The 24,964-nt window shown below is 41.4% G+C and overlaps 1 protein-coding gene across 1 annotated transcript; it reads right to left on the bottom strand.

Annotated features, from left to right (window-relative positions):
* Window positions 1–3,414: 3,414 nt before the first annotated feature.
* Window positions 3,415–5,838, bottom strand: LOC146368828 (tripartite motif-containing protein 16-like). Its single transcript, XM_084911344.1, has one exon. The coding sequence runs from the start codon at window positions 5,504–5,506 to the stop codon at window positions 3,836–3,838; it is 1,671 nt and encodes a 556-aa protein (XP_084767470.1). The 5' UTR covers window positions 5,507–5,838; the 3' UTR covers window positions 3,415–3,835.
* Window positions 5,839–24,964: the final 19,126 nt, after the last annotated feature.

The raw sequence follows: 24,964 nt of genomic DNA, 5'->3' as shown, positions 1-24,964 counted from the left end.
CAGAGGAAAGAAATAAAGAGCAAAAGGTGGAGAAACAGATAAAATGGTAGCTTGGCACATGAGGACAAGAAGACCACAACAGCTTCTGTTCCACTGCTATACATATACTGTACTTATTGATGAAAACTTCCCACAGGACCTTCAGTCATTTCTGACAGGAAGTTTATGTCCATCCTTTAATACTTATGGATGAGGTAACATCCAGGCAGCAGTCACATGCAGGTTTGTGCTCTACTTGCATAAGGTGATCTCTGCACATCCAGAATATGCTCACCTCATGGACCTGAAACTTTCCTGTCCATAATGCTCTCCAAGGCACATGATCTCACATGTGAGGTAAACCTAAGCAGCTCCTTAGACTACCATGAGCTGGATGACTAAGAACCTGCACAGACATCTGTGAGGTAAACATATTTTTCTGTGACCATCATTAAGTCAACTTTAGGTTTCATGTGCTGATCCGGGTGCTTTACATTTATTCTGTTTTAGAGCAGGTGGAGAGGGGGAACCAGATGGGAGCAGGTTCCACTTTGGGTGATGAAGTGGAATAAGTGATCACCTTTTTGTCTCAGCTTGTCATCACAACTAAATTCATGTTCAAATGAAGCTTTTTACTGTGACGCTGATATCTGTATTTGTAATTGTACCTGCCTTGCTTTGTCACTCCAGATTTCAGCACAGTTCTCTGCACTTGTTTATATGACAAAGTTTGACAGCAGCAGGGCTTTATGTTTGTGGGTTGTTTAATAATGTGAGGCCTTCCTCAAACCGCTGCCTCAGTTCATGCTGAAGCCATCTGCCATTATCTACTAGAAATGCTGTCAAACCTAAAGTGAGGATGTGGTCCCAGCTCGCATAATTAGAGAGACTAAACCAAAGTGGTCTTCTCTGCTGAATATGGTGCCATGGTAGAAGCAGCAGACAGATGGATGTCTTCACTGACAGTCATGTTTACCTGTGGCAGTTACTCTTTGATGATATGCTTTACATTACCTTTGTTTTAGGTAAGTGTGTTATCATTAAGAATCATTAAAGATAATTTAAGGTATGGTTGGCATTGTCTCCAAAAATAAGTCTTTTGATGTGATGGCTGTATGAAGCCATAATCTTTATTAATCTTAATCTTATTGATATATAAACCCTCTAGTTTCAGCAGCATTCTTCAGGTTTTTAAAAGCTTCTCTGTTGCAGTGCTGCCATTTAAAAAGTAATTAGTAAGATTCCTGACTGACCTGCTCTGTTGTGTGTAACCTAAAGGGTCTGATTCAGGTCTGTGGTGTATATTGAGTCAGAAGCTAAACACACTGCTGAAACACCTGAGGGTGGTCTATGAGGAATACATCCCAGGAATCATGGAGATCATGCTGACAGAGCTTGATAATTGAAGATGATGCAGGACGAGCGGTTCAGGAATCAGTTCTCATGATGACGATGTGCAACTGCATCTCACCATTATTCTCTACAGAGTTGGTAACATTTCCCATATTTAACAGAATAGTAATTTTGATTTGCATTTTCTGTTAACAACAGTAGAGGCAACAGAAGATTCACACTGATGGATGAAGCCCATCAGTGTGAATCTTCTCTTCTGCTACAACATCACCTGCCGTATTCAATCCTCCATACCCGACAGTAACAGCTGACTGTTGTGTTGAGCTTCTTTGTGAGATCTGTTAAATGTAAAGTTCATAAATCCACTACACTTTTTGTCAATGTTTGTTTTTCTGTTCTCATTCCTGGAGCTACCAAAAAGCAGAGGTGGCAAAAATTTCAGACGTTCTGTATTTAAGTAGAAGTACAGATACTCGTGTTACTCAACTAAGAGCAAAAAAGTTCAGGCTCTGAAATAAAGCTTCTGTGTAAGTTCAATAACAAAGATCTATGGTCTCACATCTGTCCGCTCCCAGGTGCTGCCGGCTGAATCTAAGCTTTATCACTTCCACTGTCAAGCTGTTTGTGTCATCACTGGTCTGGTCCAATCACATTCTCCCAGCCTTCTCCAAGCCAATCACCATTCATGCTGCGTACTTCAAATCTCACTGTGCATCTGTCATTCTCCTTCATAGACGCCTTTGTGCAAAGCACCTCCTCCCCAGTTCCACCTCTCATCACTCAAGCTTCATTCAAGTCACCTTCATCTCCATCACCAGCATCTAGGCTCTGGGGGGTCCTGCTCTAATCTGTTTCACAGCTGGAGCTCCGTTCTGCAGAGAGACAGACCACCAAACACCTTTGTACATTCTGTTTATCAATAAATCATCTTCATTCTTTCTGACGATCTCTCCTTATTGAAATGTACTTAAAGTAAAAAAGTAAAAAGTTGCTCCTTGAAGGAAAATTCTACCATCAATTTTTATGTAAAAGTAACTGAACCTGGTGCTATATTAATATTATAATAACAAATATTAGTACATAAAAATTCAAATGTTCAAATCTAAATTCCAATTCTAATGACTGTTAAATATCTCATCTGTAAAAAGCCTGTATTGAAAACAGTACAGCACTTAGGGTCCAGCATAGCAGTGATATCAGTTTTACAGCAGGAGCAGTTTGGAGTCCAGTCTTCTTCAGCTGACTGAAGAAATCTGCAAACGTCATGTTTGTCATATTTGTACACAAAACTGAGGTTGTCGTGTAAATTATCAGCTAAACTAAATGTGAATGTTTTATGTGTTTCTAATGAATGAATGGCCTGTAACTAAACAGAGAAACAGTTTAATACAGAAAAAGTCATTTTAATACAATATTATGCAAAGTGTTTCTAAAATTATAAAACTTAATGAAGGACACAGTTCTATGTAAAAATGATCTATGACACAGTGCACTTTATGATAAAGGCTTTATTCAGCCTAATAACATGGCAGAATGTAAAACATGTGGACAAACTGAGCTGAGGTGCTTTAACCTCCTCTACATCCCTGTTAGCAGGATGAAGGCGCCCTCTTGTGTTGTGCATCACTTTCAGATTTCACTTGTTAACCTGCAGGAAGACAAAACTTCACTGAGCCTTCAGCAGCTTCAACATCATCAGTAAAGACAGATTTAAATATGTGTAATATCACACTGTGTCAGTTTGTTCACAGGAGTCACAACCTGTAACACTGATGCTGCATTCAAGGACCATTACAAACATCTGAAAGGACTTATAACATCAAGAAAATGTGACTTGTTTCTCTGTAATGAAGCTGTTTTAGTGAAGAAAGTTGAAAGGTCACAGAGCGACTGCTGAATCTTCTGCTCTAAACATGAACTCTGAACTTTGTGATGCTTCAGGAGGAAAACTGCTTCAGTTATTCTCTCAGATTAGTTTCATATTTTCTGCATCAGATTTGAGTGAGATCCTGGAATGAAGACAGAAGAAAAGACTTTGTTCAAAGTTTGATTTATAGTCAAACCTTCCAGTTTATTCACACAATAAAACATCAACACAATATATGAATTCATTCATTAAAATCACAGTTTTTCCTCATTTGTTTGATGATTTTGACAAAAACAAACACAAACACACACACATGGTCTGCCATACTCATGAAGAGAAATGTCGACATTGTTCAATACAAATATTCCAGAAACATTTAGAGGATAGAGAAGTTTACATTTTCATGTGGAGAAATATTTTAGTAAATCAAAATGATGATGAGCAGTGATAGCCTCCATAAACAGTCACAGGAAAGATCTCCTTTAAAAACTCAGAAACATCAAGAGAACAACTAGAAGATGTGGAGGTACCACCCATAATGTTTGACTGACAGCTGATCTCTGTGCAGAAATGATGGAGAGAAAATAAAATGAAACTAAAATACAGATTTAAACCCACAATATGAAAGACTTCAGTCTATTTCACTTTAGTCAACTCAGCAGTGTCTCCATAATAATAAGGCAAAAGTCCAGCATAGAGCGGCTGAGTGAATGTGGTCTGGACTCTGTGGAGGAGAGTCATGGTTTCAGAGACGCTGTAGAAGGACAAAATACCTGCTCTGTGATCCAGGTACACTCCTACTCTGGAGGAACGAGGACCTGAGACAGGAGTTTGGATGTTGTTGTACCAAAATGAATAAAAGTTGTGAAAATAGAAAGCAAAAGATTTGTCATTACGTCCAAATCCACATTCATTTCCTTTCCCTGCTCTGCTGATACTCTTGTATGAGACTGCTACTTCAACTCCTGTTCCTCTCCCCTCCACCTCCCAGTAACAACGTCCAGTCAGACTCTCTCTACTCAGGACCTGAAACCACCAAGTGAATCTGTCTGGATGATCAGAATAAGACTGTTGGTCTTCCATTGACTGACAGAATGTTACTTTTCTGTTCCCCTCTGATAATAACAGCTCTTTGTGTGCTGTGTTTTGATCCAGTGTGATTTCACGTGAATATTTTAAGAATCCAGCTCTGGTCTTTGGCTCTGGTGGATCTGACAGTAAAACATCCACTTCAGTGACTGTCAGTGAGATGTTTGTCCATTCCTCTCTCAGAATGTCCTGTAGTTTATCTCTGACCTCTGACACAGCTGCTGTCACATCCTCAAAGTAGCTCAGAGGACGGATATTGATGCTGGATGAGTCTGTAGACTCACTGAGTGCTGACAGTGAGGGGTAGTTGTGTAGAAACTGGATGTGGTCCTCTGTGTGTGAGAGCTGCTTCAGCTCAGCATCTTTCCTCTTCAGCTCAGTGATCTCCTGCTCCAGCTTCTCCTGAAGCTCTTTGACTCGACTCACTTCAGTTTCCTGCTGGGATCTGATCTGCTGCTTCACATCAGAGCTTCTTTTCTGGATGAGATGGATCAGCTCAGTGAAGATCTTCTCACTGTGCTCCACTGTTTGATCAGCAGACTGATTGATGGCCTCCACCTCCTGTTGAAGCAGCTTCACATCTTTCTCTCTGTCCTGGATTCTCTGCTGGATGTTTTGTCGACTCACCTCCAGCTCTCTCTGCCTCTCAGTCCTTTCTGCTGCAGCTGAGACTGTGTCGTGGCCTTTATGTTCATCCACAGAGCAGAGATAACAGATACTCTGCTGATCAGTACGGCAGAACATCTTCATCACCTCATCATGACGAGAGCAGATGTTCTCCTGGAGCTTCTTGGAGGGCTCCACCAGCTTGTGTTTCTTGAATGTAGGTGAATCATAATGAGTCTGAAGGTGTTTCTCACAGTAAGATGCCAGACAGAATAAACAGGACCTGAAGGCTTTCATTTTTCTTCCAGTGCAGACATCACAGGCCACATCTTCAGGTCCAGCATAGCAGTGATCAGCAGGAGCAGCTTGGAGTCCAGTCTTCTTCAGCTCCTCCACTAAATCTGCTAACATGGTGTTTTTCTCCAGGACAGGCCTCGCTGTGAAAGTCTGTCTGCACTGAGGGCAGCTGTAGATTTTCTTCTTTTCCTCTTCATCCCAGAAGCTTTTAATACAGTTCATGCAGTAGCTGTGTCCACAGGGAATAGTCACCGGATCCTTCAGTAGATCCAAACAGACTGAACAGCAGAATTTTGTTTGGTCCATTTGATTCATGTGCTGTGCCGTTTCACCGTCTCTCAGTGACTGTCAGACAGTTTCACTTCCTCTGAACAGAAACAACCTCTGTGCTCTGAAGGGAAACAGATCTCTGCTCTTGTTCACCTTCAGACCCATCCTGATACAGACACATCTGTGAAGGGAGATATATTCTTACAGAGCGACCAAGAGCCAATCACATGATGCAGGGTGTGGTATGTGTGATTACATCATGCAGTAACAAGTCTGACCCAGTTAATGTTTAATAGTTTATCTTTACTTGGTGCTTTGAAATGTGACAGTCAACACCCAGTGAGTTCATTTTATATTTTAGAAAGTTCAGCAAAGTTTAGGATGCTGTGATGAATAAAAATAAATCAAACTTTATATTTTGACATTTTCTAATCTTAGTTCATTCTCACACTTACAGAATGATGCATGGGAACAACTGACTCCACTAAATCAAACCTATGTTCAAATGAAATTACTGTACAAGACAGGCAGCAAGCTTGATTTCTTGATTATTTTTTTAAATAGTAAAATATATGTAAAACTATTTAAAAAACAAATACAGATAGTGTTCTAATTCTACATTCTTTAGTAATGTTTCCTGTGTACCACCATGGATTTCGAAACAATACATTAATATGTGCTTTAAATGCAGACACTCAAATTTAACTCAACATTCACACTGAAGATACACAGTAGACATAAGAATCAGTTTTCATGCCCTTTATTTTTTCTTTCATTTAAAATCTTTTTGGTAAAGATCATCATAATTACCCATTAACTTTCATGTACAGCTTAAATGTTTCACTACACTGTTGGCAGCAAACTAGAAGCTAAATGACTCTTCAGTCCAAGGGCGTAGATTTGGCATTAACGGAAGGGACATGTCCCCACCAATATCCAGCGATTATTGAATTGTCCCCACCAATAATTTGAAAGAAAAACAAACCCGATAGAAAGAAAAAAACGATCTGTCAACGTCTCATTCGCCTAGCGGTGCAGAAAGAGTTAAATTACGTTCTCTACTGGAGTCCTACGTCATGTGACAAATATGGCCAATGTGATTGGAGCTCTGTTTAGTTTTAGCAGCAGCAAGCCTGCGCTGAACCACTGGATGAGAGACTCACTGAAAAGGCAGCTGGTTTTATTACTCAATGATTTGTTGTTACAAAGATAAAAATTGTGAACAGGAAGAAGTAATGGTATTACTTCTCCCTTGTCACAAGAAGTCACCACAGCAGGTAGATGCCTTTCCTGAACCAAACCCAATGGGATAAGCGTCTCCTTCTGGGATCTTTCACCTGGTAGGCGAACCACTGTAAACCACGATACCAACTAAACCACTTGATAGTTTAGTTAAGAAAAAGTCTGTACAGATAAGGAACGTGCATTCTTCACCAGCTTTAAACCTTTGTTCACATGTAATGCCATATTCCACACTTTGCTATCAGTTGTGTACAAATCGGTGGCTACTCATGAGTTCCTCTGAACTTTCATACAACTGAGCTCAACAAACAATAACTGTCAGTCAGCAGAGGAAACTCATTTTTCCTCCAAAGTGATTCAGTGCATCAGAAATCTACGGTGTGTTTATTTTTGTTATTCAGTTCAGTTGTGCGTCAAGCTGACTGCTGTTAATCGTACCGATCAGGCACAAAAGTAAAAGCAGATAGGAATGATACTGTCAATCCGAAAGTCCACCACAAGCTGAAAGAAACAACTCTAAATGCTCTAAAACATAGGTGTCAAACTCTGGCCCGCGGGCCAAATTTGGCCCGCAGCCTACTTACATTTGGCCCGCGAAGCCATACCAAATTACTATCAGAGCTGGCCTACTGGTATTATACAGCTAATATATATATTGTTTAGTATTAAGCTTTGCTTGTTCCATATTCAGTTTTCAGCAAAACGTGTTTGAGTCCATAAGAAAAGATTCATTCTTATATCTGGAGGAATAAATATATTTCAATAAATATTAACGTTAGCCCGCGACTTTGTTCCAGTTTTGAATTTTGGCCCACTGTGTATTTGAGTTTGACACCCCTGCTCTAAAAGAACAATAAATGTTTTTCCACAAAAAAGCAAAACCAAAGGCTCTGAGCCTGGCCTTTTAACGGCTTCACCTACTTTGGAGTTTTTTAAAAACTTCAATACTAGCGTTTTATCTTTCCTGACTTTGTTTAACTTTACTTTTAAATAACCCTTTAATCTCTGGGAAATAATAAAATCATCTTCAGTTTTAGTTTTTTCTTGAGCAAAATACATAGAAGACAGCAGATGCATCCAATAAATTTCTCCCGAGTAGGCTGACTCAGTCAAAAAGGCTCACTGTCTGGTGATATATCTTAATCTCGTGTGGTTTTACATTGCTGTAAAAACTTTATTACTACAGATATCTAATAAAAAAACAAAACTGTTGTCACAGCCACTACAAACACAGACTTACATTGAGTTCTATGATCCAGAGCATGGTGATGAACAAGAGGTCAAAGGTGACAAAGAGGCAGAAAGTCCTCCTCACATCCGAGATGCATTTCTTCTCTCCGATGTCGTACGCCTCCAATCTCACAGAAACGGCCGGGGAGTTGACAGACCCCATGCCTGTTCTGACAGGGATCTGTGAGTAGCTACCGCTGCTGCTGCCTCCACCACGTCGGCCTTCCATCGCTGGCCACGCCACCTGGGCAGGGCTGGCCCCACCTACTGGTCAATTTTAGGAAAGAGTCAGAGGTGGAAGATCATTGGAGCTGGAAGCGAGGCTGGTGTTGGTGATGTGGAGTCACTGTGTGGAGGTTAAAAGCATCACTGCATCTGTAGAAAAGAAGATGAAGAAGGTAAAGAAATGGCAATCTCCTCTCAGGGAGTAAACCTCAGCGATTTTCTAAAGCATCTAAGTCTTTGTAGACATAATAAAAATTCTGACAATCGTCTGCTTTTTTTTTTGAACAACATAGTAAAGCAGAATAAGCTCCATCAGGCTGTGGATTTACATTGTTGAGTTAGATTTTATAACGATTTGTTCATAATACAAAGCTTTTAGAGATCTTTGGGCTTTGCAGTGCTAAGAGTGTTTATGTTTCTGGTTTCTGAGAGCAGAGCTAAAAACAAAACAAAACAAAACACAAAACAAACAAAAAAACAAGCACAACACAACCCCCCCCAAAATCTAATTCAAACCACTAGTCATGCACAAAACCAACCATATATATGCAAAGTTGTTGATGCTCTCTGTATGGTTGCCACTCAAACTCTTCACCGTATCTCAAAGACTGAACCCTTCAGGAGAAACTCATTTCTGCTGCTTGCGTCTGTGATTTCTTCACTACTCAACGTTTCTGAGATCTGGAATGCAGATCGACTAGTAAATCAAAACGTTCACCTTCTGGCTCAGTTCTCCTGTCACCACCACAGTCTAGTGCAACACCTGAGGTGTCGGATGTCATCCCAGCCTGTTTACATCCAGCAGTAAACTCTCTACTACATGGTGATTGTTCGGATGAAGCCAACAGAAACACAATGTCTGAAAAAAACGTTGTATTACATCTTTTTCTTCATGTAAACGAACGAAACTTCTCTCAGATCCATCAGTCTTTTCACTTACTCTTGAGTTAATTAATCAATGTTTGCATTTCTTACCATTTCCTGCATGAAGAGATTACAACAGCTGCAACTCATTATTTTACAGTACTGAAGTGAGCAGCTTCAAATTGCTCTTTCACTTATAACTGAGCTTAAATTGGACTTTTCTACTAAAAAAACCCTGTAAAAATCACTGTCACATGACCCAGAAAAAGATTTCCGTTATCATCTAGCTTCAATGACTTTTGGACCTCATACCATTAAACACTGTTTACACTGTCTTTGTTTTAAGGAACTGAAACCAGTTGTGCTTTTGCTTTAACTGTCAGCTGCTCTGATACACAGAAAAAAAAGGCAGGATGGAAACGTGATTTGTACAGTCTGGTCCCAGCAGGTTTTCTCTGGTGATGTGGTTTCACAGTCTTGTGACTTTCATGTTTTACATGAATTAGTCTTTTTGGTTCACAAAATGCATCTATTTTAGGGCTTTAGTCAGGTTTAAATGACTGTTAATTACCTGAAAAATAAATCTGTTAAAGAACCATTCAGTCACTTTGTAATGGGACGTATCTTCAGCACAATCGTATGTACTGTGCACCTGAAACTAATATCGTTCACCATTTGGCGCTTCCTTCTCACATGCCAGAGAGCTATTACAGTTACACCGCAGATGGTGTCTAAAACGATTTAACCCTCAACTTCCTAGCAGTTGCATCATTACATTATTTCAGCATTTGCAGTTATTCCAACTGTTTTATTAATCCTTAACATACTTTTCATTTACTTGTTCAACTTTACAAAATGCCAGTCAAAAAAAAAAAAAAACCCAGAAAGTATACGGGACATTGACTGTCATTCAAACCTGAACTTTACCCAGTATTTTCCACATAAATCAGCTAGCACCAACATTAAAACCAATTACATTTGCCACGCTGCAATGGATCCTGGTTTTTATGTGGATGTTGTTTTCACACAGACTGCCCTACTTAAACATTATTACAGCCAAATTACACCTCCCATATGGCAATGGCACTCCCTGACGGCTGCAGCTTCCCTTGGAAGTCTAATGCGTCAGACCGGAGCTTAATTACTCAGGAACAACAACAACAACAACAACAAAAGATAAATCCACATATATATTAGCGTCTGAGTTGCAAGGGCCAGCAGTCAAAGCAATTTTAACTTACATTTTATTTAAACATATGGGATCCCAGCACCACCCTCTCCCCAGCCACCTACTCCACCTCTTCCAAAGTGAAGGTGTGGTATCAGGGTGCTCAGCCCCGCCGTGAGATGTAATGTCTCCAGCACGTCCTGGGTCTGCACCAGCTTACAAAACAAAGAAACAGATTAGAGCTGGGGACCTGTCGCTGTTCTAAATGTCTTTGAGTGGTTACAATTTCCACTGCTTCAAATCTGTTAACTAACAAGTTTTCATTTAAATATGTGTATGAGACTCCAACGTATTTACAAGTAGTAACCTCCAGGTCTGAAAAATTAATCCAGAATGGAAGTGCAAACAACTAACAGGAGCAGTTCCTCTGAAAGACACCAAGGCTGGTGCCAATTCCCGCAGTTAGAGCAACAAATACTGAGGCAGCAGTTTGAACAGGCTTGCCAAAGCTGGACACAGCGGAAGATTGAAAAGATGTTGCTGGTCTGATGACTGCTGTGACATTCAAATGGTAGGGTCAGAATTTGGTGTAAACGACATAAAAGAATGAACATCTTGCCTTGTATTAACATTTCAAGTTGCTGATAGCGGTGTGAGAGTGTGGAGAATATTTTCTAGGCATACTTTGAGCCAATTAGTACCAGCTTAGCATTGTTTAACCACCACAGCCCAGCTAATGCTGACCATGTCTATCACTTTATAACCACACTGTAGCCATTTTTTGATGGCTGCTTCCAGCTCAAATCATCTCAAACTGGTTTCTTGAACATGAAGATGAGTTCACTGTACTCCAATAGAGCATCTTTGGGATGAGGTGGAACGGCAGATTCAAGTCAACAATTAATGAACATGACTTCATGACGCAGTTCTGTCAGCAACAGGGGTCATACCTGCTATAAACAAGGTGTACCTAACAAAGTGACCAGTAATTGCATATATGCTGTTATGATGGATGTTTATAATAAATATTAACTGAGAGAGAAAAGATACACCAAAGCTACTCTAGGGTAATAACAAAACGAGGGAAATTAACAAACTACATCTAACTGTTTTGGATTCAGAACAATTATTTTCAGCCTTTTATAAGGATTAAAATTTATTTCTGGATTAATTTTGGCAGCTTGAACTAGTTAAAGAAGATGCTGCCTATCCTGACATTTACATGAAAAGTCAAAACTACTATTTAAGCACAATGACGACAGACTCTAGGCAGACAATCCTGTAAAACATGGAAATATGAAGCATCTCTGATGGCTCAACACAGTAAGAAGAAGGGATGGAAATGATGTATAACTCGTTGAATACTGGAATCAGTGTTTTAAGCTGTGATGTAATAAACTAGTGGTGGGAAAATGAAAAAGAAAGAAGACAAATGTTTCCCTTTTGTGTTTTCCCGATTATGTGTCCGATATGCAAGACATCATCAACCACAGAGGCAGCACTGCGAAAACAGAAAACCCGAGTGGGCAGCTGGCAGAGGAAATAAACAGCTTCTTCGCCCGCTTTGAAACACCACAACAGCAACACTCATCTGCTTCAGCCCTGCTCCCATCCTCATCCTCACCTGGTTCCTGCACCGCTCCACTCACTGTAACAGAGCACGATGTCAGACGTGTGCTCCTAGCAGTGAAACCCAGGAAGGCGGCCGGTCCAGATGGAGTACCTGGCAAGGTACTAAGAGCATGCGCACACCAGCTCACCCTCATCTTCACCAGACTCTTCAACCTCTCACTGGATCAGGCAGCCATCCCATCCTGTCTAAAATCAGCCACAATCATCCCAGTGCCGAAGAAGTCTCCCATCTCCAGCCTGAATGATTACCGCCCTGTGGCCCTCACACCGGTAATCATGAAATGCTTTGAGAGACTAGTCCTTCAGCACATCAAGGATTACCTCCCCCCAGAATTCGACCCCCACCAGTTTGCATACCGTGCAAACAGATCCACAGAAGACGCCATCGCCACAGCCCTCCACGCTGTGCTGAGTCACCTAGAGCAGCGGCAAAGCTACGTCCGAATGCTCTTTGTGGACTACAGCTCAGCCTTTAATACAATCATCCCGGACATCCTCATCACCAAACTGGTCACTCTTGGCCTCCCTCCTCTCACATGTGCCTGGATAAAGGATTTCCTCACAAACCGGCCCCAGACTGTAAGACTCGGCCCTCATCTCTCCTCCACTCGCACACTGAGCACCGGCTCCCCACAGGGCTGTGTGCTGAGCCCCCTCCTGTATTCTCTCTACACCCACGACTGCAGTTCGACCCACAACAACACTCTCATCATCAAGTTTGCTGATGACACCACGGTAGTCGGACTCATCTCGAAGGGAGACGAGGCAGAGTACAGAGAGGAAGTCCTGAAGCTGGCAGCATGGTGTTCAGAAAACAACCTGGCAGTGAACACTAAGAAAACTAAAGAGCTCATTGTTGACTTCAGGAGACACAGCACCGACTTGGCCCCCCTCTACATCAACGGGGAGTGTGTGGAGAGGGTCCACATCTCAGCGGTCATCAAGAAGGCCCAACAGCGGCTGCACTTCCTGAGAGTCCTCAGGAAGTACAAGCTGAACTCCAACCTGCTGCTGACCTTCTACCGCTCGTCCATTGAGAGCCTGCTAACCTACTGCATCACGGTATGGTACAGCAGCTGCACCAAAGCAGATAGAGTGAGGCTTCAGAGTGTGGTCAAGACAGCACAAAAGATCATCGGCTGCCCTCTCCCCTCCCTGATGGACATTTATTCCTCCCGCTGCCTCAGCAGAGCAGCAAACATTATCAAGGACAGCTCCCACCCTGGCTTCAACATGTTCAGCCTGCTTCCCTCAGGGAAGCGCTACAGGTGCATCAACACAAAAACCCACAGACTCAAAAACAGTTTCTTCCCCAAAGCGATAACCACCCTGAACTCACACATGCACAGATAACACAGCCCCCCACTTCCCACTTCCTCTATGGACCACCACTGTGCAATACCAGGAGCAAAGTGAAGGAGGAGATGAAAGCAGCACAGCGGGAGGTGAAACGCTGCTTGAAGGAAGCAAAGGACACCTACAGGAGGAAGGTGGAGCAGAAGTTGGAGAGGAACAATATGAGGGAGGTCTGGAATGGTGTGAAAACCATCACAGGCCAAAACACCAAGAACAGCACAGTGGGGGGGACTGTGGAGAAGGCAAACGAACTCAACAACTTCTTCAACAGGTTTGACCAGCCCACAACCCCCCCACCCTCACCCTCACCTTTACTACAGAGCCCTCTCCCTACTCTCCTACCTCCCTCGCTTCCCCCCCTCCCTGACACTATGACATCCTCCCCCTCCTCCTTCTCCAACCCCTCTCTAAACAGCACCACAGCCTCTCTCCCCCCCTTCCAATCATCTCCCAGTGTCACAGTGGATCAGGTCAGGAGACAACTGAGGAAGCTTCGCCCCAGAAAGGCAGCAGGCCCAGACAAGGTGTGTCCTAGGATGCTAAAGGCGTGTGCTGCTGAACTTGGGGAGCCGCTACAACGAGTCTTCAACCTCAGCCTGCGACTGGGGAGAGTGCCCACCCTATGGAAGACATCCTGCATCGTCCCGGTCCCCAAAAAGAACCGGCCCAATGAGCTGAATGACTTCCGACCAGTGGCACTGACGTCACATCTTATGAAGTCTTTAGAGCGGCTCTTCCTTAACCTCCTCTGACCACAGGTACAACATGCCCAGGACCCACTACAGTTCGCCTACAAGGCAGATGTCGGTGTGGAGGATGCCATCCTGTACCTCCTACACAGAGCCCACTCACACCTGGACAAGGGAAAAGGCACGGTCAGGATCCTGTTTCTTGACTTTTCCAGTGCCTTTAATACAATCCGGCCCTGTCTGCTCCAGGAGAAACTAAACAGGATGCAGGTGGACCCCTGCCTGGTCGCTTGGATCTCCGACTACCTCACTGACAGACCACAGTATGTCAGGCTGAAGGACATCACCTCGGACACTGTGGTCAGCAGCACAGGAGCACCACAGGGAACTGTGCTGTCTCCTCTTCTCTTCACCCTGTACACCTCTGACTTCTGCTATAACTCTGAATTATGCCATATTCAGAAGTTTGCAGACGACACAGACATCATGGGGTGTATCTGGGATGACCAGGAAGAGGAGTACAGGAGCCTGGTGAGGAACTTTGTCACATGGAGTCACACAAACCACCTGCAACTCAACACTTCAAAGACCAAGGAACTGGTTGTGGATTTCGGGAGGTCCAGACCAGGTCCACTGCCAGTTCAGATAGAGGGAGAGGAGGTGGAGGTGGTCAACACATACAAGTACCTCGGGCTGTGGGTGGACAACAAACTGGACTGGTCATGCAACACGCAGCACCTGTATAAAAAAGGCCAAAGCCGACTGTACTTCCTCAGGAGGCTGAGGTCTTTCAACATCTGCAGGAAGCTCCTGAGGATGTTTTACCAGTCAGTGGTCGCAGGAGTCCTTTTCTATGCTGTGGTGTGCTGGGGGAGCAGCACAGCAAAGAAGGACTCATCCAGACTGGAGAAACTAATCAGGAAGGCGGGCTATGTGGTCGGCATGAAGCTGGACACTCTGGTGACAGTGGCAGAGAAGAGGACCTTAAAGAAACTGATGGACATTATGAACAATGCCGGGCATCCTCTGCACACGGTCGTAAACAATCAGAGGAGCCTATTCAGCGACAGGCTGCTTCTCCCAAAGTCAAAAACCAACAGACTTAAAAACTCCTTTGTCCCACACGCCATCAGACTGTTTAACTCCTCACTGGAGGGGAGAGGGAGGAGAAACAGGGGGACAAGGGAGGGCGGGAACAACTGAGCTGTAGGTGCTTCTCTACACTGTGCAATATTTGCAATATTTGTTTTTTGTTTTTGTTTTGTCTTTTTTCTTATATTTGACTGTGCAATAATCACTGTGCAATATACTCACTCAAATGAGCAATTGTATTTATCCATATTGTATATTCTGTATCTATATACAGGGAGTGCAGAATTATTAGGCAAATGAGTATTTTGTCCACATCATCCTCTTCATGCATGTTGTCTTACTCCAAGCTGTATAGGCTCGAAAGCCTACTACCAATTAAGCATATTAGGTGATGTGCATCTCTGTAATGAGAAGGGGTGTGGTCTAATGACATCAACACCCTATATCAGGTGTGCATAATTATTAGGCAACTTCCTTTCCTTTGGCAAAATGGGTCAAAAGAAGGACTTGACAGGCTCAGAAAAGTCAAAAATAGTGAGATATCTTGCAGAGGGATGCAGCAGTCTCAAAACTGCAAAGCTTCTGAAGCGTGATCATTGAACAATCAAGCGTTTCATTCAAAATAGTCAACAGGGTCACAAGAAGCGTGTGGAAAAACCAAGGAGCAAAATAACTGCCCATGAACTGAGAAAAGTCAAGCGTGCAGCTGCCAAGATGCCACTTGCCACCAGTTTGGCCATATTTCAGAGCTGCAACATCACTGGAGTGCCCAAAAGCACAAGGTGTGCAATACTCAGAGACATGGCCAAGGTAAGAAAGGCTGAAAGACGACCACCACTGAACAAGACACACAAGCTGAAAAGTCAAGACTGGGCCAAGAAATATCTCAAGACTGATTTTTCTAAGGTTTTATGGACTGATGAAATGAGAGTGAGTCTTGATGGGCCAGATGGATGGGCCCGTGGCTGGATTGGTAAAGGCAGAGAGCTCCAGTCCGACTCAGACGCCAGCAAGGTGGAGGTGGAGTACTGGTTTGGGCTGGTATCATCAAAGATGAGCTTGTGGGGCCTTTTCAGGTTGAGGATGGAGTCAAGCTCAACTCCCAGTCCTACTGCCAGTTTCTGGAAGACACCTTCTTCAAGCAGTGGTACAGGAAGAAGTCTGCATCCTTCAAGAAAAACATGATTTTCATGCAGGACAATGCTCCATCACACGTGTCCAAGTACTCCACAGCGTGGCTGGCAAGAAAGGGTATAAAAGAAGAAAAACTAATGACATGGCCACCTTGTTCACCTGATCTGAACCCCATTGAGAACCTGTGGTCCATCATCAAATGTGAGATTTACAAGGAGGGAAAACAGTACACCTCTCTGAACAGTGTCTGGGAGGCTGTGGTTGCTGCTGCACGCAATGTTGATGGTGAACAGATCAAAACACTGACAGAATCCATGGATGGCAGGCTTTTGAGTGTCCTTGCAAAGAAAGGTGGCTATATTGGTCGCTGATTTGTTTTTGTTTTGTTTTTGAATGTCAGAAATGTATATTTGTGAATGTGGAGATGTTATATTGGTTTCACTGGTGAAAATAAATAATTGAAATGGGTATATATTTGTTTTTTGTTAAGTTGCCTAATAATTATGCACAGTAATAGTCACCTGCACACACAGATATCCCCCTAAAATAGCTAAAACTAAAAACAAACTAAAAACTACTTCCAAAAACATTCAGCTTTGATATTAATGAGTTTTTTGGGTTCATTGAGAACATGGTTGTTGTTCAATAATAAAATTATTCCTCAAAAATACAACTTGCCTAATAATTCTGCACTCCCTGTATGTGTATATGTGTATATATGGTGTATTTATGGTTATATCCTTACTCTCATTCCCCTTAATGTATCTGTAACATGCAACTTCTTTCAGTGCTTTGCTACTGGAAACTGAATTTCCCGGAGGAACCCACCCAAGGGATTAATAAAGTTTCATCTAATCTAATCTAATCTAATCTAATCTAATCTAATCTAATCTAATACCAATTCTATGTGCAATAACTCAACTGTATATACATAACACTATTTATTACATATTACTTACGGCTTGTATATTGTACATTTTATATATATATATGTTTTTCCCTATGTTAATACTGTCCATATGTACATAGCGCTGCAGAACTGTACCCCCCCCCAGCATGTTTACACTGAGTAGGAGATGCTCTGTATGTCATTGTACAACTGTATAGTGACAATAAAGGCATTCTATTCTATTCTATTCTATATTTTAAAAAAAACAACTATCTATCATGTACAAACTCTTTACAGGAATAAACCTGAAACCAATTGTTCTGCTGGGGAAGTTTCGTAAGCGGTACGAAGTTTAAAAAACAACATTCACCTGAGGGAGGCCCCCAGGAGCTCAGGTCTGACTGGTTTCAGCGACCAGAAACTGGAATGTACGGTGAGCAAACTGTGTTAAAATGCAGTGACTGATAAAAGACGGATGAGCACCATCACCATCACAATTAGTTGATCAATATTCTCAATAATATAAAAAAAAAGGCTTTCTCACAGACTGTATTATAATACAAATACAAACCACACATGGATTATTGCATGGTCCTGAAGCCAGCAGCGCCCTTGGTCATGAGATTTGTTTTAAATGTTTGCTGTATTATTGTTTTTAAATCATTGGAGTATACAGATTTTAAAAGTGTTTTATGATTACAATAGTTCGTAAAGTAGCAGAAGTATTCACACATCACAGTGACGGAGGTTAAAGGTTAATTATCAACCTTCTGTGGAGGAAATAAGGTGCTTGTTGTGCATTACGTTCAACATTTTCCTAATGTACCTTCAAACAGCTAATACCGCTTGAGCATTCCTGTCTGTGCCTAATGTCAAGTCATAGTCATGTAGTTTCTCTTTTCAAGTTCTTCTTGATGAAAATCACACTTTAACCTTTGACTTTCATAAATGATGTGACAGACTTAACACCAGGTTAAGTCTATTTGGCAAATTCTGATCAATTATGAAGGATTATCCAGAATATTCTGACCGGCTACCTTTGATAACGCAGAAACAGAAATCTTGAGTTGTGGTATCAGGGTGCTCAGCCCACAGATATTGAACTTCACATACCCCATCTGCCTCCATTTGGGACTGCAATGGCCTTAAAAACCCTACACATATCTTCCCTACTTAAGTGCAGCCTTTTTTCTAATGGAATTACAATATTGGCATCTGGTCTCTGACTTCTCATCAATTGTGTGGGCGTCCTTTAGAGGACATTTCATCGGAATAAAGGCAAATACGGTGGTGCCTTTATCTGCAGAAATATGTGGCCTGTAGCCAGTGGGTGGGGCACCACATGCTCGCTCTCACTGTTAGATTGGATAGAAAAGTCTGCAGCAGGACAAGCGAATATTAATGACGTTTCTGAGTGTTTCGATTCCATCAAGAACAAAAACAAATCTTAGCTAACCAACACTCACTGGGTTTTAGTGGATTACTATATTTCACAGAAATATTACAGAAACAGTTTCTTTGGTACAATAATCCAGCTGTGCAGAAATCAGGGAGTCGGGAAGAAGCAGCTCATTAAATTCTGTGCTTGTTTAAGACTGAAGCACATATTATATTATCATAATACCAGAGCTGAACTGGATGACTCATTCCTCATTAAATTACTTCAGATGTTATTTAAAAAATATGTATATTTTATGCAAGTGAAGCTGCTTGTGCTGCCACCTAAACCAATCATAACGTGGCCTCAAATGTTAAAGTAACCTTATGAGCAGAATCTGATATAAGAGACTATCAGTTATGGAGACAAAGATAAAGGCAAAAAAAAAAAACCTGTATTTAAATTAAATAAGCAAACTGATATGAATGAACCTTACATTTAGATAATACAAATCATCAGCAAGAATAATAAAAAACAAGCAAAAACAAATAATAAAACAAACCTCAGCTAACGTGGAAGCTACACTGCAAGGTGGTCTGTTTAATAAATAAAATCTGACAGGTCACATACAGGACCATTAACATCTCTGTAAACAGAACTCAGCTCCCACAAAGCTCCAAATGAAGAAAAACTGCCTCTGCATGCAGAGAACTGTTTGTGGAGACATCCAGCATGTCGACGCACAGTGAGTGAATGATGAAGAACAAACCATAACGAGGGGCAGGGCTACTACACTGCATTGTGTCCATCAGGTAAAAAAAAAAAGAAATCTGTTGGCTAATCTACACCATATCAATAACAGCTTCCTTAAGGTTTTAAAATGCACTGCAGCTGCATTTTAAAACATATCTACAAGCAATGCCAAAGAAACACACAGGTATGAGTACAGAGGTACTATGAAGGTAGCTCACTTCTTACTGGAGTATATCACCATAGTGACTTAAACTGTAGAGCAAACCTGCTTCAGAGCAGGTTGTGTTTGAGATTACGGATCAACAAGTATGAAATCACCACTTAGCTACCAATCAGTTCTCTGGAAAACTGCTTTACAACAAGTACCTGAAAGATCCCTTTGGACTGCTGTGCCATGGATAGTGGGAGGATCTTTCCATTGATGAGCATCAGTAGTCTAATCAGTTTAGATTCTTAAATTCAACTTCATTCTTTGACTTTTCCCATTTGTCTGCAGAACAATTTCACAACATTTTGAATTCCTCTATAAACATTAATCTCGTTTTTTTCTTTTGTCTGCAACGCTTGTCCCTAGCATGTCTTCGTCCATGAAAGCATTTAATCTTATCTGAGCAATTCCTCTTGGTCTCCTGTATCACTGCTCATCATTCGACATGCTTTTCCCAGTATATCCACGGCCATTTTTGTATTTATGCTTGTATTTTCTCCCAGACTGGTAAACATCAACAGAGCTCAGCAAAAGAACTTTTAGTTCCTATTTGAACTTTATTAATACAAGTGTTTAACCTTTTCATGTTTATAGTTTTATCTTTCTTTGTAAAGTCAGCTGTTCTGCTGCTCTGTATGTGATTGGTCAGATGCCCCCAACGCCACCCCTTTCATGTAAACAGGCTAGTAGCTAAAATGGGAAACCCTGGGTTACCTTATAGAGTTGATAACTAGCGTCATGTGATCACTTAGTCTGATTGACAATGTTGGGATAAGTTAATCAAGATAACAGAAAGATTTCTTGAGTATGATGAACAATGAATTTAACTCCTAAATATGACTTCCTAACACAGAATGTGATGACGTCATACGCTTTGTACTTTGATGTGTGGTGATTGGAAGGGTCTGTGTGGTGCAGCCTGGACAGACCAGACCAGCTGCACCACACAGACACTTCAAACCTCACCCGAGGACAAAAAGCACAAGAACAACAACAAAAAAAGAAAGAAAACAAACCTTAGAAACATGCAGGGTTACAGGAGAAGCCAGTCGTGCAGAGGTGAGCCTGTGCGAGTCTGAATTTAACTCCTATTTATGACTTCCTACCAAAGAATGATGATGGGAGAATTTGGATTTATTTATTAACAGATTTATTACGCATTAGTTTTATGGGTCTGTTCCACTTAAGGTCAGATTGGTGTCTATGAACCAAAATGAGTTTCACACCAAGACTAAACTCGTGTCATGGTTTGCATTATGCAGTGGTTACAGTGGTGACACTTATTAGACTCTGAAGTCTGTGCACCAGTTTTTCAGGGTCCTATAGGTGCAATTGTTGCGACCACTGTAAATGTGACACCATCACAGAAAAATTGTATAAAATCAGAAGAAGAAAGAGAACTCTAATATGATGGCTGCACACCAGCTGGATCATTATAACAACATCACATCACATGAGTAACTTCAACATGACGAGACTTCAAGGACTCCAACAATGTTCATACAGTGAGGATAAATAATGTTTTTTATTATTTATTATAAAAAGGACACAATATAGATATATAAAATGCAGCCAGAACTCCAATAACTAACATGTCCATTAATTTGACACGTTGGTTTATATATAATTTCTTTTTCTCTCTTAGCTTTTCAGCTCCACATTTTTGCCATTTCTTCCACACTCAACTCTTTTCTACAAGCTGAGCACACAGTGAAGGTAGGGGAGGGCTGGTGGCATTAAGAGATTTGATTGGGCAATCTAGGGGCCAGTTAGTTCTTTCCTTTGGTGAAAGTTGGGCTCTTCAATTCAGCATGGTACAACTCCAAAGATTCTGCAACATCAAACCCTCTGTCTGCTAATATTACATCCAGTTACAAGATGAGCTTCCCGACCCCCTGAACTACGGATGCCCTACATGACTGTTAGGACAACTTATGTATTGCAAGTATGCAGTACTAAGAATAACTTGATGTTTCTGACTTTGCATTATGAATTGTTTACCCACTGACAAACATTTCAAGTTCTACTAAATTAAAAAACAATTTGTGGTAACCTGATTATGATTCAAAAAGAATAATTAACAACACTTCTTGTAATGGTGTTAAAATCAGCCCAGCTTTTATTTTCATATGCAAAAAGTAAAAGAAAATCAGCCAACATACTGGACACACATAATTGTCAATATAATTGTTTATTGTTCAACACAATAAACAATTATACTGTCACCATGGTTACTGGTATTGAAAGCTTATTGATAATTTGTCCAAGTAAAGAATGCCCTCTCACAAATGTCATGTGACCACCTCATTGGCTTACAGAATCGTGATGTCACACACATTTAGAATCTTACCACCACTGTGATCCTTTGATCCTTTGATCCTAAAACCCTTAAATAGGGGTGAGACGCAAGAACTTTCAGTCCGTTATTCGCAGCATTTATGTGTGCAGCATTTAAACGTTCGCCAGAGAAGCCTTTTTTGGATCCTTTTCAGAGTCACTGTTAACAGATTCCAACATGTCTCCAAGAAAACAGAAAAAAAGAGAAAACGTAAAGCCCAGCGCTCCTCTTTGCAATCGAGAAGACGATACTCAACTGCAGAAGATGTGCTCGGAAGAAATGCATGAGCAAAATCTCATGAGCAATCACAATACGCGACACCCGCCCCAGCCAGAGTACACCAGTTACATCTGGGAAAGTTTTTTTAAACAACGAGCGGAGATTATCAAACTGAGAGAGCACTGTGAGAGAAGGACCGCCGAAGTAGATAGACTGTTCAAACAGCTTCTTGATAAGGAGGATATTCAAAAGGAGAAAGAAATGGAACTCCTAGACATGCGGGGGAGGAACTTTGAGCTCCAAGCAAAGCTTAATAAAGTACAAGAAAAACCAACAGAAGAAATCCTCCAACAGAAGAAAAACGAGAAAGAGAGGGAAAAAAAGATTCAGGAGCTGCAAGTAAAGCTGGATGAAGCTCTGCAAAAAAATCAAGAACTCCTCCAAGAGAAGAAACAACTGGTCATAAAACTCCAAGGCACTGAGATAAATCAAAAAGTGCTGAAAGGAAGGGTTGAGTTTCTTCAAAAGAAAGCGCAACAGACCATGAAAAAGGAAGATATGGATTGCAAGCTTCAGGACAGCGAGAAACACAAGGAAGCCTTGCAAATAAAGCTTGATGAAGCTCTGCAAAAAAATCAAGAACTCCTCCAAGAAAAAGAACAAATGGACATAAAGCAGCGCAAACTGCAAGGCATGGAGGAAAAGCACAAAGGACTTCAGGCAAAGCTTGAAAAAACACTGAACAAAAATAAAGAGTTGCTTCAAGAAAAAAAGCAACTAGAAATTAAACAGAAAGAAACGGACTCCAAGCTTGAAGGCGTGGAGGAAAAATACACCGCGCTGAAAATAAAGCTTGATAAAACAGTGCAAAGAAATAAGGATTTCCTACAAGACAAAGAACAGCATGACACGAAACAGAAAGATCTGGATTGTGAGCTTCAGAACATCAAGAAACACAACCAAGGTTTGCAAGTAATGCTTGATGAAGCTCTGCAAAAAAATAAAGAAATCCTTGAAGAGAAAGAAAAACTGGACATAAACCAGAGAGGCATGCAGGAAAAATACGGAGCGCAGCAGGTAAAGCTTGATGAAACGCTGCACAAATATCAAGAGCTGCTTCAAGACAAAGAACAACGGGAAATAAAGCAGAAAAAAGATAAACAAATTCTCCAGAACTTTGAGAGGAAAAACCAACAACTGCAAGACCGTTATAACAAACTGAACTCCAAAACAACTGAGCTGGAGGGGGGAAAGAAAAAAGTGCAAAAACAATGCTCAGAGATGCAGAGTAAGCTCAGTGACATGCTGAGAAAAAACACAGAACTGGAGAAACTTTCCAACAACTTGAAGTGCAAAAACACTGAGGTGCAGATGTTAAAGCAGCAACTAGAGAAAACAAGCAAAGACCTGCAGTGTACACTTCAAGAACTCGAGAGAAGTCAGCAGCTACAAGACGCACACAACAAATTACAACACAGTTATACAGAGATGCACGAGGCAAAGCTTATGCAGGAGGCCAAATGTAAAGAACTGAAAGAAAGGCTCGAAGAAAAACAAGCCAAATTAGAAGAAGTGGAGACAACATGCAGGAAACTCGAGAAGGAAAATACACAAACAATTGATGAGTTACGAACCCTCATCCTAGAGAAAAAAGTGCTCGTGGAAAAGATGATGGAAAAGAAGAAAAAACGCTTCCGCTTCTTCTGGAGAAAGAGCACTCCTGCTTTTTCTACTTTTTCTACTTTTCCTTCTGCTGATGTCACCCCGTCTTCCTCCTCCACCGTTGCATCGTAATTTTCACCTTAACTCCTAACACCTGTCCCATCTCTCCCCCCCCCACCCCCCCTTTCTCTTTCACCCTCACCCCCCAACCAGTCCCGACAGTTGACTGCCCCCTCTAGAGCCTGGTTCTGTCATAGGTTTCTTCCTTTAAAGGGAGTTGTTCCTATCCACTGTCGCACCCAGTGCTTGCTCAGAGGGCATAGTTGGGGTTCTCTCTCCTCTATCTCTTTCCTCCTTTCTATCCCTTTCCTTTACCCTCTTCTTTACCCCCCACCCCTCCCCCCTTTTCTATTCCCCCGCTTTTCTATTTCCTTAATAATTTAATAATAAACACAATTGGCTACATTTTAAATGTGTCTGATCAACGTCTTCATTCAAGAATGAATTGTCTTTCTCACGGAGTCATGTGTATTTTGTGTTTTCCTCGGGCTGGTGATCCCCGCGGTCGTTCAGCCCCGGAGTCCAGAGTTTTAGTGTTTTAATCACATTTAGTGTTACATTTCAGATCACCACAATAGGATATCCATAATTTAGGATTCAGGCATTTGTTTTAGTTCAATATCGTAATCATTCTATGACTGAGTAGTTTACAGAACCTTCAGTCTGCAGCAATAACTTCTGTTGGAGCTATTTGTTCTTATTTTTTATTATTTTGAAATTAGTTAAAGTTTGTTGTTAGTTTACTTATATTTTGGGGTTTATTTACAAGTTTATTTGTAGGTTAATATTTCTTTCAATGTTTTGTTTGTTTGATGTTACCTTGTTAAATTAGTCAGTAAAAGCTGTAGGGCCATTTTGTTTCTATAAATAAAGAGACTGGTATAGGACCAGCATGCACTGGGGTGAGCCTATGGTTTTTTACTAGAGCAGGAGAAGCAGCAGGAAGTAACTAAAAATGGATCTTGTTATTGCTTGCCAAACTGGATAAAATAAACCATAAAAACGCAACTTTAAAGTTTGGACAGTGGACTTCTTTTGCCTGCGTACGAAATATTATCTCAGTGCAGCAGTGGCTTGTGGACCTTTAACTGTGGGATGTTTGGTTTGTCAAACAAAAGGAATTGCCACTACAAAAAGTAAAAAACCTGCCCGTGGACAAAGGAATAATCCTTCATTAATGGATATGTTGGATATATGGATTTCAAGGATCACCGTCGAACTCGAATAAAAGTTACTGGATCGTCTGTAAGTACTCCAGACGGATTTGATGTTGAAGCCTGGATCAACATGTCACTCGTTCATCAAAGCTGGTGAGTGATAATATTGTTTAAGCCGTAAAGGAAAACGGTGAAGCTATTGGAGTT

Source organism: Perissodus microlepis, chromosome 18 (genome assembly GCF_051167445.1).
Source record: "Perissodus microlepis isolate ML-2025 ecotype Zambia chromosome 18, ASM5116744v1, whole genome shotgun sequence".
In the NCBI taxonomy this organism is placed as follows: domain Eukaryota; kingdom Metazoa; phylum Chordata; class Actinopteri; order Cichliformes; family Cichlidae; genus Perissodus; species Perissodus microlepis.
The sequence above is the reverse complement of the archived record's forward strand: the minus strand, read 5'-3'. Positions and strand labels throughout refer to the sequence as shown.

What these genes read in the sequence shown, in the direction of transcription:
- LOC146368828 (XM_084911344.1), bottom strand. Translation starts at nt 5,506, where the DNA reads ATGAATCAAATGGACCAAACAAAATTCTGCTGTTCAGTCTGTTTGGAT.